General features: G+C 64.5%; 1 protein-coding gene across 1 annotated transcript; it reads left to right on the top strand.

Annotated features, from left to right (window-relative positions):
- The first annotated feature begins 2,694 nt into the window (after nucleotides 1-2,694).
- Nucleotides 2,695-14,381, top strand: LIN28A (lin-28 homolog A). The gene is made up of 4 exons (XM_059868594.1): nucleotides 2,695-2,838; nucleotides 3,609-3,787; nucleotides 12,998-13,182; nucleotides 14,141-14,381. The coding sequence occupies exons 1-4, from the start codon at nucleotides 2,808-2,810 to the stop codon at nucleotides 14,352-14,354; spliced, it is 609 nt and encodes a 202-aa protein (XP_059724577.1). The 5' UTR covers nucleotides 2,695-2,807; the 3' UTR covers nucleotides 14,355-14,381.
- Nucleotides 14,382-14,609: the final 228 nt, after the last annotated feature.

Below are 14,609 nucleotides of genomic sequence, written 5' to 3' on the forward strand. Positions count from 1 at the left end.
CATCCAGGGCTCATCCTGCCGGGTCAGGGCCCGGGTGGAGCCCCGGGGCAGCTCCGTGGCTCCGGCCCAGGGACAGCAGCGCTGGCCCTGGGCTCGCAGAGCTGCTGCCCTCGCCCCGGCCGTGCCGAGGGGGAAGATTTACAGGCTGTCAGAGCCGGGGCCAGAGGTCAGCAGGGGTCAGAAAGTCCATTTCAGTGAGGTCACTGTCCACTTCTTTCAATCTAATGAAGCCATTATTTGTGAAAGCGGCCGCTTTGCCGGCTCTTCCCTTGAAGCCGAGCAGGGCACAGCCACGGGCTCTGAAAGAACAGGAAGGAGTCCCCGTCCCTTCCCTTCCGCGTTTGCCATTCAGCAGCCCCGAAAACAAACACACCACCCACGGAAACATGACACTGCTGCTGTGGGCTGGGACACGGCACCGGGAAAGGGGTGGAAGCGCCCAGAGCGGGGATGTGGCTGCATCCCCTGGCTGGAAAGTCACTGAGGACGGGCAGAAATCGGGGCGTGCTGAGGAAGTTGCTGCTGCCTGCAAATAGTTACAGGAAAATGCCTCTGGGGCTGCTGCTGTCACTGCTGTCCGTCAGGAGGGGGCTGCAGGGGGAGGCTGGTGCAGGGTGTGGGTTATTTCCTGAAGGATTCGTCGTGGAGAAGGCAAGACAGAGCTCATTCCTCAGCAGATCCTTCCCCCGTGCCCTCACACCGCGCAGGCTGCGCCCTCCCCAAATCCCGAGTGAAACGGGGAAAACCGGGCAGGAGCTGGCATGGGAGGGTGGGTTATCTTCCCCCTTCCTGCCCCAGCTATCCCACAGCCGAGAGGAAAACGAGGATGAGTGTGGAACCTCCGCAGCCAGAAGAGGGGGCCAGACGCGCTCCTGTCCCGGGATAGTCCCGGGCTGCACCCGCGCTGGCTGTGAGTGCCAGCGGAGAGGGGGAGGCGAACAGGGACAGGACCACGGTTTCCTTCCTGCCAGGACTGCCACCAGCCCCGTCCTGGACCGGGAGCTCTGCGGCTGCCAGAGCCTGGGCAGGGATGGGAGGGGGATCCCGTAGGAAACACCGGCCAGACCCTTCCCTCCTCCTGCGGCAGGTGAGGTGCTGCTCCTCGGCTTTGGGGAATCGGCTCAGGACTGCGAGGAGAGGGCAGAGGAGCTTCCTCCAGCCCGGCTCGTGCCCGATGAGAGCCGTGTGAAGGTGAGGGGACACGCTGTGACACCGGGTAGGGTCACTCGTGGCACCTTTCGCTCTGTCTGTGTCCCGTGGGACACGGATCCACCTGCACCGAGTCCTGGCGGGCTGGGGCTCCCCCAGCAGCTCACTTGGGCGCCTCCACAGAAAAAAAAATCCTCTTCCTCCTCTTCCTCCTCTTCCTCCTCTTCCTCCTCTTCCTCCTCTTCCTCCTCCTTTGCTGTCGGCCCGTGGAGTCCAGCGGGGCTGCTCGGCTCTGTGGGGAAGGGGCAACGAGGAGTCCCCGGTGCGCGGGGCAGGAGCAGGGCGAGAGGGAGGAAGAGCAGGAGGAGGAAGAGGAAGAGCAGGAGGAGGAAGGCACCGCCAGGACCCTGGACAGGGCCGCGGTTCAGCACCACGGCCAGCGGCAGCGGCCCCGCGGGCGGCGGGGCCCTGCGCGGGGATTCCCCACGCGGGATTTCACCGCCAGCCCCGGCCCGGCCCGGGGGTCCCCCCGCGGGTGACACCGCGGTCCCCGCCCCGCCCGGTGACCGCGCGGTGCCCCCCGGTGCTCCGCTCGGTGGCACCACGCGGGACTGGCCCCTCGTGGGGCGGCGGCGGGGGGCTCAGAGGGCACCCCCAGCCCAGCTCCCCCTCGGGGGGCGCCGCCGGCTCGGTTCGGTTCGGGGGCGGCGGGGGCACCCCCGGGCACGGCGCGGGCGCGGCGGCGGGCGGCGCTGTGCCCCCGCGGCCGGGGCATTGTCCGCCGCCGGAAATGGAGCCGCTGGTCACTCGCTCGCCCTTTGTCCCCGCCCGGCCCGGGGGGCGCCGGGCCCCCGACACCGCCCCGGCACCGCTCCCCGCCGCCGGTGCCGCCGGGACGGGGGAAAACGGGACCACGGGGGCTGCGCGTCCCGGGGCTCGCACGGTGCGGGCTGCGCGCCCCTCTCCCGGGACACGGGATGGGGCTGGGGCGCAGGAAGCCCCCGGTGCCCCGGGAAGCCGCCCCCTCCCCCGTGCTGCCGCTCGGCCGGTTCCCGGTCCCACCGGGCTCGCAGGTGGCTCCGCTCGTGGGGAGGGGGCGCGGAGAAACGAGGTGGAAGCTCCCCGCGGTGCCTGGGGGTCCCAGCTCCAGCCCCCCCTCCCCGGGTGTCACCTCTTGCCTTGACAGGTGGCCTCGCCCCTAAGTGCCCTAAGTGTGGGGGGGTCGGCCCACAGAGCCCCCCCCCCCCCGCTGCAAATCCCTCCCGGAATGTGTCGCTATTACGGGGGGGTTAATTAGGATCACGTGGGGACGGATGGCGGAGCAGGGCCCGGCGCCCCCCGGCCCCGCGGGTGGGTCCTGGGGGGGGGCGGGGGCTGCTATTGTCTGCGAGAATTTGGGAGCCTTTGAAAAAACCCTCCCGCTCCCTCCCACCCCTATTGTTGGAGTGAAGATGGAGTCAAACCTCTCCCGGCTCCCTCCCGGCGGGGTCTAAGCTGGGTTTTTTGTTGTTTTTTTTTTTTTTCCTCCTTTTTTTTTTCTTTTTTTTTTTCTTTTTTTTTTTTTTTGGCTGGCCTGATACCCTCAAAGCTGGCCGAGGAGGAGGAGGAGGGAGGAGGCGGTAACAGCCACAACTCGGAATTTGCAAGCGAGTGTCGGGATGGGGTCTGTTTCCAACCAGCAGTTTGCAGGTTAAGTTATATTATTGTCGCAGCCCGCCTCGGCTCCGCGATTATTAATAACGAGGGCAGAGCCCGGCTGGGGGGCGCAGGGACCCCCCCGACCCCGGCCCAGGCAGTGCCGCTGCCCGCGGCCGGGCCCGGCCGGCTCCTCTGCCCCGCGCAGCGCTGGGGGCTCGCAGGGGGGGATTTATCGGGGTTTTCACCCCACTCCAGCCCCAGGATGACCCCAGAAGTTTGGGGCCGCTGGCGGCTGCTGGGGGTGTTTGGGAGCGGGGGTGGGACGGTGCAAGGGGGGAATGCTGACGGCGAGGGAGAGTTTCTCCAGCGTGGCTTGCTGGGGGCAGGGGGGTTCCGGGTTGGTGTTTTGGGGGATTTTTTCCCCTTTTTTTTTAGTTTTGTTTTAGTATTTTGATTTTAGAAAAATAATTTGGCTATTTTTTTCATTGCTCGTTTGGTCTTTTTGTGTGTGAGTCTGGGATTTAAATTTTTTTTCAGTTTTTTAACATTTTTTAGGGAGAAACGGATTTAGGGCTCCCGCTCCACGTACTGGAGCGCTGGCAGGATCTGCCTTCGTTTCCTGGGGCGATCCCCATGCACACGTGGAGGCAGAGCTCACCTCTCTGTTGTTTTTTCGGGCGGTTGGGGATTTTTGGGGCATTTTCCAGCCTGGCACCGCGAGCAGGATTGGAGGCTCCTGTGCAGGGTGCGGGGCGGCTGGGCCGGGGGCACCCGCGGCCCCCCCAGCCCGCGGCTCAGCGGCTCCGTGGGTCTCTCGCCAGGTGCGAAGGCGGGCGAGGAGCCGGCCGGAGACTCGCCCAAGGCCGAGAACGAGTCCCAGCCCCTGCACGGCTCCGGCATCTGTAAATGGTTCAACGTCCGCATGGGCTTCGGCTTCCTCTCCATGACCGCCAAGGGCGGCGCGACCCTGGACTCGCCCGTCGATGTCTTCGTGCACCAGGTACGGGCGGGGTGCTGGGGAGGGCAGGGGAGCCCCCTGCGGAGGATGGAGGCGGGATGGGGACCCCCCTGCCCCCCCGGGAGGGTGGCAGGGCCGGCACCGCCGCAGCCGGGGCTCCCCTCCGGGGACCGGCGCTGTAAGGCGATCCCGAGCGATTTCATTTTGCCGTCGTTGTTGCTGAGGAGCCCCTCGGGACCGGGGGAGCAGGTGCCCGCGGGGCCGGGCCGGAGCGGGGACACCCGCGGGGACTCGGGGAACGGGCGGCGCTGCCCCGGTACCCGCTCCCGGGAGCCCCGAGCCGGGCCGGGATGCGGCACCGGGAGCTCTTCCGCCGGAGCTCCTCCCGGGACCGGGCAGCTCTGCCCGAGCCCTTTGTCCCAGTCGCGGGTGGCACAAAGGCGTCGCGTTTGTGTCCCTGCGGGTCCGTGTGACAGTGACAGTCCCGTGTCCGGGTCTGACCCGGCTGAGCGGGGAAGCTCCACGCGTGTCGGGGACCCTGCCCCGAGGGAAGTCGTGGATGAGGGAATAAACGCCCCGGATCTCGGGGAGGACCTGCCGGGAGCTGCCCCGGGGCTGGGGAAGGGGTTTGGAGATGGTGCCCAGGACGGGGCTCTGAGTGGTGCCCCTCACCTCGGGACAGCGGCCGGGGGGCAGAGCGAGCACGAACGAAGGGGGCGCGGGTGTTTTTGGAGCAAACACGGGGTTTGTGCACATGACTGAGAGCAGCACCGTGGTTCCGGCTCTGGGGAGTCCCCGGAGCAGCCGCCTGCAGTGGCTGCTGCTCTTCACGGGCCCAAACCCCCCAAAGTGGGTCCATCCTGGGGGCTGGGGGTGCAGGACTGAGCCCTGGGCTCTGAGGAGCTCCTGGAGTAGGGGGTCCCGGGGGTCGCTCACTCCCTGCCCTCGAGGGGGGGCTCCAGGCAGGACTGGCAAGGAAATGATGGCCAGGGGAGATGCCAGTCCCTTCTCCCTTGGCTGTGGCAGGGGCAAACGCCTTGGTAGGAGCTGCTCTCCCAGGCACAGCTGGTTTCAAGTCAAGGGCTCCAAATCAGCCAGGGGAAAAGAGATCCTGGCGTTCTCCGGAGAGCAAATGGGCCTTTGCATCTCAATGCAGCGCAGCGGGACCCAGCGCTCCTGGGGAGAGCCTCCCGCCCTGCTCCTGGGGTTTATTGCCCCCAGACAGTCTGGTTTCCTGATTGCTCCTGCTCACATTCCTGCAGGGGAAGGGAATTAGCTGGGGTGTCTCTGTCGGGAGCGTCCTCCTGCCCTGCAGCCTCCCGGTGCCCCGCGGTTCCTAAGGCCGGGGGAGCCGTGGGACCCCAGAGATTGCAGCGTTCGGGAAATTCGGGGAACTCTGGGGAAAAGCGGCTTATTTTGGGTGGCAGAGGGGCCGGGGGTGTGGGGGGCTCCCCTGCTGCAGCAAAGGGCTTTGCCCCACCAGAAGCTTTGGGCTGATGGAGAATTCTTCTCCTCCGGGCCGGGTTTCGCCTCCTGCTCCTCTCACTGGTGGCACAAAGTCTCTGCTCTCCTGCAGAGACAGCCGGAGCTGCTCGCGGTGTCCCTCCTTGCAGAGCATCTCCTTGCAGAGGGAACAGCTCACGCTGCCACCGCGGCCTCGCTGCTTTTGGGTGGCTTGCAGGGAATCGGGTCCTTGTCCCGACGCTGTCCCCACCCCGGGCACCCGGGCGCTTCCCGAGAGCCCGTGTCGGCCCCGCTCCCGGGGAGGGAGTCAGGGCTGCGAGGGCAAAAGCCACCAAAAGCCACCAAAAGCCACCAAAAGCCACCAAAAGCCACCAAAAGCCACCAAAAGCCAGGGGGGGCAAGGCTCAGGGCTCGCTGTGCCCTGCCCAGCACCCAGCGCCCCAAACCAGCTTTGGGGCTGAACACTCCGGAGCCCCTCAAAACCCGCTCCTTCCCCTCTTCATTTACATATGTGAATGATGACCCACAGGAAGTAATTGTGGGAGAAAGAAGGGAATTGGCCTCTTTAGATCTATTAAATCACTTTATTACAGGAACCAGGTCTGAATGGCCCCTCTCTGCAGGGAGCGCGTCTCCATCTCCCTCTGCCTTTATCTGATCACAAAGAGATTAAAATCTCGGCAGGACAGGAGACTAACAGGGCTCCTCGGGGCTGCCTTTCCCTGGCATTGTGAGCTAAAAATGAGGCATTTGGGTTCAAATGCCTCCCCTGGACACTGGAGATGGATTCATTTGGGGGCTGTGAGGAGACAGGAGGGATGAAGCAGAGGGGAGCAGAGCAGATCGTCCCGGGGAGGCCAAAGGCTGAGCAGCACCCCTGAGGGAAAATGGGGATCTTGAGGTGGCAGAAATTGGGCTGGTGGTGATGGTGAAGACCCCAAAGGTGCAGTGGTCCCCATGGGATGGGCTCCCGGGCTCTGAGCATCACTCACAGGAGTGTCGAGATGCCTGGGAAGGCAACATAGAGGGAAAGGAGAAAATCAAGGCTCGGGGCCGCTGGTTGGAGCTGGAGGAGCAGTGCTGACCAGCCGGGCTGGGATTTGGGTTGGCTCTGGCTGGAGGCAGAAGGAAAAACGATCTCCACTGCCTGGAAATTGTTGCTCTCCTCTTGGTTTGCATTTCCGAGCGTTTCTCCCAGCCAGCAGGTCCAAACCCTTGATAAATGCAGTTAGTTGGGATTTTTTGCTCCTTCTCGCGGTTTTAGCAAGAAATTCTGCCGGGCACCGTGGGCTCCCGTGGCTGCAGGGTTTGGTCACTGGTGTCTCGGTCCTGAGTGTCCTTGTGGGGACACAAAGCTGTGCCCGTGGTCAGACCCGCTGGGGCTGGGATGTGGCACTCCCTGGGCAGTGTGGGACCCGTGTCACATCCCAGCAGGGGAGGGGCTCCTGTCCCCTGCGATGCCGGGCAGGGGATGGATGGGATGAGGGGGGTGGAAGTGGCCGTTTGGACACGGCTGAGCCCACCTGGGCTGTCACCCACCTGTGCCTGTGCCACCCCGTTCGTGCGGCCAGGATAATACAAATAATCATCCACGTGAGCGTGACGTGAGGCCTTTAAAAAAAAATCGTGTTTGGAGGCAGCTCCATGGCTGAGCGTGCAGGAAAGGCAGGAGGGGCAGTTCCTCTGTCAGAGAGCACCCCCAGCCTTTCCCTGCTGCCTTTCCCTGCGCTGGGGGCAGGACCCGAGCGGGGCTTTGGGCTGTGCAGGGCAGGATCCGAGCGGGGCTTTGGGCTGTGCAGGGCTGGGGGCAGGATCCGAGCGGGGCTTTGGGCTGTGCAGGGCAGGATCCGAGCGGGGCTTTGGGCTGTGCAGGGCAGGATCCGAGCGGGGCTTTGGGCTGTGCGGGGCTGGGGGCAGGATCCGAGCGGGGCTTTGGGCTATGCAGGGCTGGGGGCAGGATCCGAGCGGGGCTTTGGGCTGTGCGGGACTGGGGGCAGGATCCGAGCGGGGCTTTGGGCTGTGAGGGGTTGGGGGAGCAGGATCCGAGCGGGGCTTTGGGCTGTGCAGGGCAGGATCCGAGCGGGGCTTTGGGCTGTGCGGGGCTGGATCCGAGCGGGGCTTTGGGCTGTGCGGGGCAGGATCCGAGCGGGGCTTTGGGCTGTGCAGGGCTGGGGGCAGGATCCGAGCGGGGCTTTGGGCTGTGCAGGGCAGGATCCGAGCGGGGCTTTGGGCTGTGCAGGGCAGGATCCGAGCGGGGCTTTGGGCTGTGCAGGGCAGGATCCGAGCGGGGCTTTGGGCTGTGCAGGGCAGGATCCGAGCGGGGCTTTGGGCTGTGCAGGGCAGGATCCGAGCGGGGCTTTGGGCTGTGAGGGGTTGGGGGCAGGATCCGAGAGGGGCTTTGGGCTGTGCGGGGCTGGGGGCACCGAGGGGATGGGGAATCCGTGACGCTCCATCCTCGAGGGACACGGGCAATAATATCTCGCTTTTCCTGCTTCCCGTGCTCGCTCCGCAGGAGCAGGGTCACCCCCACGCCGGGACCGGGGCACCAGAGGTGCACATCTCTGGGGAAGGAAGAGATCGGGGAATCACAGATTAGTTTGGGTTGGAAGAGACCTTTAAAGGTCATTTAGTCCAACCCCCCTGCAAGGAGCAGGGAACCCCCGCAGAGATCCCCTGGGGTAGAAATGCTCGTTGGAATCTCTGCTTTTTTTTTGGGGGGGGGAAGAGGGGTAGTAGCAATTTCTTTGGGTTTGTTTATTCTGTGGTTTTTTTTTTTTTTTAAATAACCGCTGGAATGAAATTGTATTGCGCCGCTTGTGCGCCGCGTCCCGATGGGCAATGCTGAAAGAGAGTGGCTTTATTCCACCCCTGAAACTCCCTCAAGACGCTCACACACACAAAAAACCCTCCTGTCTCTGTCTAAAGATTAACTGATGGCCGCAGGCACATCCCTTCCCCCAGCTCCCCCTCCCTGCCCCAGGGAGAGAAAACACCCTGGAATGGTCTCCTAGATAAAACGGCCCAAATGAATGGGATTGCTCCGGGATGGAGCCGCGGAGGGCTGGGATGGAGCCCCCGGCCCCGCCGCCCCCTCCTCCAGCTCCGGCGTTGCCTTTTTCCCGTTCCCTGTTCCCTTTCTCCCCAGAATTAGCGGCATGGAGCTGAAATCATCCCGGGAGACGCAGGCTGCTCCGGGCCGCGCTCCTGCTTAAGGACGGGAGCACAAAATTATTTCGCAGCCACTGATCCCAATTAGCTGCCCCTGGGAAGTGCAGGAGAGTTTTGGGGGGGAAAGATACAACCAAAGGAGCTAAAAGGATTTAGTACAGGAAACTGATGGATTAAACTCTGTGGTAGATGCCTTTTCTTTTTTTTTTTTTTTTTTTTTTCCCTCTCGTAGTTGTTGCCTAGAGTTTAATTTTACTGACTTGTGGTGGAAAATTAGGAGCAAACATCGTTACTTTGCCAGGGAAATGTCTTTATTTTGATTTTAGTTGAAATCGGTAGGGGTCCTTAGGGATATTGCACCAGATGACGGGGAGGGAGCCAGAGGAGAGCCTTGGTGGTGTTTTGTTAAATCTCCGTGCTCTCCCCGAGGGCTCCAAAGGCATCGCCCTCCTCATCTCCGCACAGCGCCCGGGGCTGAGGCAGGAGCCCTTTGCCGAGCCCATCCCCGTTTGTGCGGGGGGCAGGAGGGGCCGGGGGGATTCCTGCTCCAAGCCCTTCCCAAAACCCAAACCCAGCAGCAGCAGCAGCGTCCCTGGAGCTCCTGGCACCGGGAAAGATTTGCTGTGGGGTCTGGGGACGGGGCAGGGCTTTGCCTTTGGGGACAGGGACCCATCCAGGCACAGGCTGTGAAGGCGAAGGGACATTTCCCTGCTGGGGCTGGGACTCGGGTCACTGGCAGAGCCCAGCCCTGCCCTGCCCTGCCCTGCCCTGCCTGCTCCGGGGGCTGTTTGCATCGGGCAGTGCCCAGCCGAGGGGAGAACTGCTCTGCCAGGGCTGGGCTGGGGCCGCTGCAGCCGCGGGACTGCGGTGGCCGCATCCAGCGGCGATGGGAGCACCCGTGGCTCGGGAATTGGGCAAGTGTCAGCCCCACACCCAGTCACAGCCGGGCTGCTCCCACTGACCGAGCCGAACCGGAGCTCCTGGGGCCGGGAATGCTTCCCCGGGATGGCCCTCGGGGCTCGTGGGGGCTGCCCTGGGGGCTGCCCTGCACCCCCGCGGGGTGGCTGGTGCCCTGGAACCGGCAGAAGGGGGGATCAGAGGGACAGGGACGCTGTGGCTCTGGGGGCTGCAGGGGAGGGTGGGTCTGCACGGTGCCACCTGAGCCAGGGGTCACCATGGACAGGGTACCCCAGGGATGGGGGCATGGCCCCCCCCGGGGGCTCAGCAGTCCCTGGGCTGCTTTTCCTGACCCTCCTCTGCAGACAGGGGGGAACTAAGGCACAGGCCCTGCCTGCAGTGGGGCTGGGCTGCCCGAAGTGCTCTGGGCAGGGCTCAGACGCTGCCCTGGCACAGCTGGGCACTGCCAGCAGTGTTTCTGCGGCCGGGCTTACCCCAGCATCCCAGCCCGGCTGGTTTTCCAGGGATCTCAGTTTAAAGGGCTCTGCAGAGCCGAGGTGCAGCGGCTGCTCCGCCCCGGGCCCCGCAGGACACAAAGATGGTTTGATTGAGTGGCCGGGGCTGGCCGGGAATAAACGTCCCCTTGTGTCGCGCAGGGGAGGCCGCGGGGACAATGGTGACCCCGGGGCCGGCCGAGCCCCTCCGGAGCCCGGCGGGGTGGGGGAGAGCCCGAGCCGGGCGGTTCGGGGGGCAGCGCTGGGGTTTGGGGCGCCCCGCGGTGTCACCCCTTCGGGACGGGAAGCGCGCCTAAGTGCGGGAGCCGTGATGAGGGGTTTGCTGGGTGGGAGGAAGAGGAGGGATGAAGGCACCCGTGTGCGGGGGGGACAGCTAGCCCGGCGGGTGGGAGCGCTCGGGCGCTCACGTGCTGCGGCTTTGTCCGCCCTAAATAACCGGGGAGGGAGGGAAGGGAGGGGGAGAAAGGCAGAGGTGCCCGCTGAGGTGCCCGGGGGCCGCTGGGGAAGCTGTGCCAGCTGTGCCAGCTGTGCCTCTGTCCCCTGCCCCCCCGGTTAACTCTGGGCCCGATGGCCACAAGGAGATCCTGGCGCTGGGCTGCTCTTCCTTTGGGATGGCAGCGCTTTGTGACCCCGAGCCCGGGGCCACCCCACACCCCCAAAGCGCTGCCACCCCCCGGGACTGAGCCCGCGGCTCCCCCGAGGGAGCCACAGCCCGAGCCCAGCGCCCAGGGGCGAGCTGGGCACGGCGCTGGCGAGCGCAGGGGCTGGAGGGGGTCAGAGGGCCCGCGGCCATGCCGGCCACCCTTCCTCCCCCCGCCGGGGCCTGGAACTCCTGGAATTTGGGCAGCGGGAGCGCGGCCGCCGCCGGCCCTTTGTTCTCCTGGCCGGTGGCTCCCGGCCCCGGCCCTCCCCTGCGCTCCCCCCCATCCCCAGCATCCCCGGCTCGCTCCAATCCCCCCCTTCCTCTCTTTATTTTTTGGGGGGGGTGTGGGTGTGCGGAGGCCTGGGAAGGCTCCGGCTTTGTGTGTGGTGTGGGACAGGGGCTCTGGGCCCCTTCCTTTCAGATGCAGGAGGTATGCAGCTAATTCAATGGGCTGCAGTTTGATTACCTATCTGATAACAGAGGAATGCCAGCAATGTGTGTGTTTTGGGAAGGGGGCAGGGGGGATGCGCAGGGACCACCGGCCACTCTGCAGCGCACATCAAAAGGCTGCGGTGGGAGGGGGGAGGGGGGAGAGCTGGGACGCCCCAGCCTCTGTCCCCCCCTTCCCCGGGGAGAGGGCGTTTCCTTTGGCCTTTTGGCGGAGGGGGCTGGGGGTGCTTGTCATCCTCACCCGCTCCTGGAAAATAAATCGCTTCCCCGTCATGTTGTGGCAGCTTCTGCCTCATCCCTCCTCTTCCTCCAAGTGGGGCTGAGGGTGCGCGGGGCTGGACTCTGGCAGAGGGGCGGGGGTGCCCAAGGAGGGGCTGAGCTGGGGGGCCCAGCACCACCAGCCCGGGTGCTGGGGACCCCCTGGCACGGCTCAGCTTTAGCCCGAAGCCAGGGGCTGAGCGCCTGGGAGTTTTCATCCCCGCAGTGTAAACACAGCTGGGCCAGCTGGGGCTGTAAACGCCCTGAGAGGAGCCACGGGAGGTGGTTGGGCTCGGCCCCCGGCTCCCCGGGCTGCCTCCCGTGCCAGGGAGTGATGCTCAGCCCCTCCTTACCCCCAAACCCTGGGGCTGCTGTGGGAATGAGGTAAATTCCCCGTTTGGGGTAGCTCCTATTGCCCAAATCACCTCAGGCTGGGGACGGGCCGGGGTGGTGGCAGAGCCGTGGTGCTGGGGCACCTCTGGGACGTGCTGGTGCCTTGGGCACAGAGCTCCTGCCTGGGGCAGCTGCGTTGGTGGTGGGGAGCAGTGTTTGATCACTCTTTGGGGGGTTTGCCAGGGGCTGGTGGTGCTGGCACTGCCCTGGGTGGGCACAGGGGGCCGTGGCACTCTGTCACGTCCTTTTTGTCATTTGGGACCTCAGAGCTCAGGGTCTGGCTCTCCCTTGAGGCAGTAGGAGCAGGTCAGAGGGCCAAGGAGGGTCCCTGTGGCCACTCTGGATCCCATGCCAGCAGCCAAGGGGATCCAGGGCCTGTGGGTGACTTGACCCAGCACATGGGGTCTGTCCCACCCTGAGCTGGACCCCCAGGCACAGAGAGGGAGGGGGAAAGCAGCAGAAAAAGGGGTCTCAAGGGTTGCTCCTCGAGCTCTGCTGCGCTCCCACTTCTCTCATGCCCAGGGACACAGGGACAATCCCGCAAGGCCCTGCCAAGAAAAATTCCCTCCTAGAAGCCAACAGCTCCATTTCTCCCCTCTCTGCTTTTCCGTGGGCTGTTTCCCCGTGACTCCCGGTGAGATTCAGAGCAGGGGTGGGAGCAGACGGTGCCTGCCCGTCCCGCACGGCGCTCACGGAGCCTCGGTGCGGGGAGAACGGGAGAACACGTGATGGGAGCTCTCCGGCCATGAATGGGAGATGCTCCATTCATAAATGCAGGGTCGCGCTGCAGCCGCGCAGGCGTTGGGAATCCCCAGGGCAGGAGCAGGAGCTGCTCCTCCCTCTGAATTCAGCAAATCCCCCTGAATTCGCTGCTCGAGCTCGTTGTGGCTCGCAGAGCTGCGGGGATGCCGAGCTGGAGCTGCTGCCCCCGGGATGCTCAGGGCACAGGGGGAGAGAATTCCCGCCTGCCTCACCCAGCTCTGCTCCTTAGGGATTTGTTCTGCTGAGATGGACAGAGCCCCTCAAAGTGGAGGGGGGTTCTCCTGTCACCTCACAAGCCCCCCTTCCCAGCCTGGGTTTTTCTTGGCTCCCCTGCTTTGATTGTGTGGTGATAACCGAGGTGGTGTTCCTGCAAGGAACGGGAGAAGCTCCCAGCAGTGATAATCCTGAGCCAAATGGCTGCTTAATTAATTATTGCAGGGAGTTAAAGGGCTTGAGCTGAGCTGTGCTGGGGGCCGGCAGTGCCAGCCCGCAGCCTCCTGGCCTTGCCACAGGGCCTGCCACGAGCCCGGCTCGCACCACTGCGCAGAGCCCTGAGATTCTTTTGTATTTAAAAAAAAGCAGAACCAAGGGGCAGGCAGAGGGGACATTTACAGCTCTTGTGGTGCAGAGGGCTTTGTGCTGTGCCTGGAGAACACCCAGCTCTGTGCTGACCCCCGTCCTCTCCCTGTGCCCCCTCCCCAGAGCAAGCTGCACATGGAGGGCTTCCGCAGCCTGAAGGAGGGCGAAGCTGTCGAGTTCACCTTCAAGAAATCATCCAAAGGTTTGGAGTCCATCCGGGTGACCGGCCCCGGGGGCGTCTTCTGCATCGGCAGCGAGAGGAGGCCCAAGGGGAAGAGCCTCCAGAAGCGCAGATCGAAAGGAGACCGGTGAGGGCCGGGGTGGGGCCGAGCCCTGCGGGCACCGGGAGCTGCCCGGGCACCCCGGGGATGGCACGGGGCCGGGGGGCCGGGCGGTGACCCCGGCTCTGGGAAAGCAGCTTCCTGCGGTGCCTAATGAGCGGCAGATGCAGCTCGGTGGGGAAGGGGCAGGGGAGCAGCAGGGAGGGGCAGAGGTCAGGGACACCCCGGGCAGCCCCGGGAGCCCTGCTGGGCTGGGCACTTTGTCCAGGAGAAGCCCTTCCTTGTGGGAAGGAAACAGCCAGACCACGGCGGGATGGGAGCCCCAGGCAAGTTTCTGGCCAGCCCTTCATCCCCCCTCTCCCATCCTCTCCATCCCGGCTGCCTGGGGTGCCTCATCCCAGTTTTCCCAGTGGATGCTGTCCACCCCACTCAGCTGTTCTCCTAAACAGGTTTTAAGTTAATCAGAAAGGAATTGTGAAGGAAAAGGAAAGAGAAAAGGGTTGTGGCCGTCCCACATGGATGCAGGATTTCAAATAGACACAGGGCAGCTCCCTCTGCTCCGGTGTGAGGGTAGCACCCATGGGACGGGTGCTGGGATGTGCAGCCCTGTGACGAGCCACCCTTGGCATTGTCCCCACACGATGACAGCTGGGCATGTCAGTCGTTCCTGTGCCTGTTCCTGAGCAGTGCAACCCCGGGAGAGGGGTCTGGAGGAGCCAGGACACCGATGGAGCCAGAGGGGCGGAACCCCCACATCCCGATTTTGTGTCTGGCTTTGGTGCAGCGGTTTGCTGCCATCTCCTGGGTACCAGCAGCACCACTGAGCCCCAGCTGGCCGAGCTGGAGCTGGGGCTCTGCAGGGACCAACCATGCGACCACCACCCACCCCAAAAGCCGAGCCCAGCTCTGGCTAAGAAGCCAGCTGGGTCCCAGGCACGGTCCCAGCATCCTCCCGCCTCATTTTGTTTCTCCTCCCCTCACCCAGGTGCTACAACTGCGGCGGGCTGGACCACCACGCCAAGGAGTGCAAGCTCCCTCCGCAGCCCAAGAAGTGCCACTTCTGCCAGAGCATCAGCCACATGGTCGCCAACTGCCCCGCCAAAGCACAGCAGTCGCCCAGCTCGCAGGGAAAGCCCGCCTACTTCCGAGAGGAGGAGGACATGCACAGCCCGGCGCTGCTCCCCGAGAGCCGGGAATGAAGAGGGGGCAGCGAGAGGGGGCTTCCACCGGGGCGAGAAGGCTTTGGCAAGGCAAGGGGCAGGGGAAGGGCTGGGGAGGGCAGGTGGCGGTGCTGGCAGCAGGGACCTGGTGTCCCTGCACAGCCCTTTCCCCCACACCCAGGCTGGGAAAAGCCCTGTTAGCATCACCATGGCTTGTTCCAAAGCAGGGGAATGCAGCACCCAACACGCCAAAACCCCGAATATCCTTGATTAATCTTTATTCTTTTCCCAAGT

The sequence above is a fragment of the Haemorhous mexicanus genome, chromosome 27 (genome assembly GCF_027477595.1).
Source record: "Haemorhous mexicanus isolate bHaeMex1 chromosome 27, bHaeMex1.pri, whole genome shotgun sequence".
Taxonomy (NCBI): domain Eukaryota; kingdom Metazoa; phylum Chordata; class Aves; order Passeriformes; family Fringillidae; genus Haemorhous; species Haemorhous mexicanus.

Excerpts from the sequence above, each read along its gene's own strand:
- LIN28A (XM_059868594.1), top strand. The coding sequence starts at position 2,808 with ATGGGGTCTGTTTCCAACCAGCAGTTTGCAG. Across the intron at positions 2,839-3,608 it reads TTCCAACCAGCAGTTTGCAG|GTGCGAAGGCGGGCGAGGAG; the intron begins GTTAAGTTATAT and ends GTCTCTCGCCAG. Across the intron at positions 3,788-12,997 it reads TCGATGTCTTCGTGCACCAG|AGCAAGCTGCACATGGAGGG; the intron begins GTACGGGCGGGG and ends CCCCCTCCCCAG.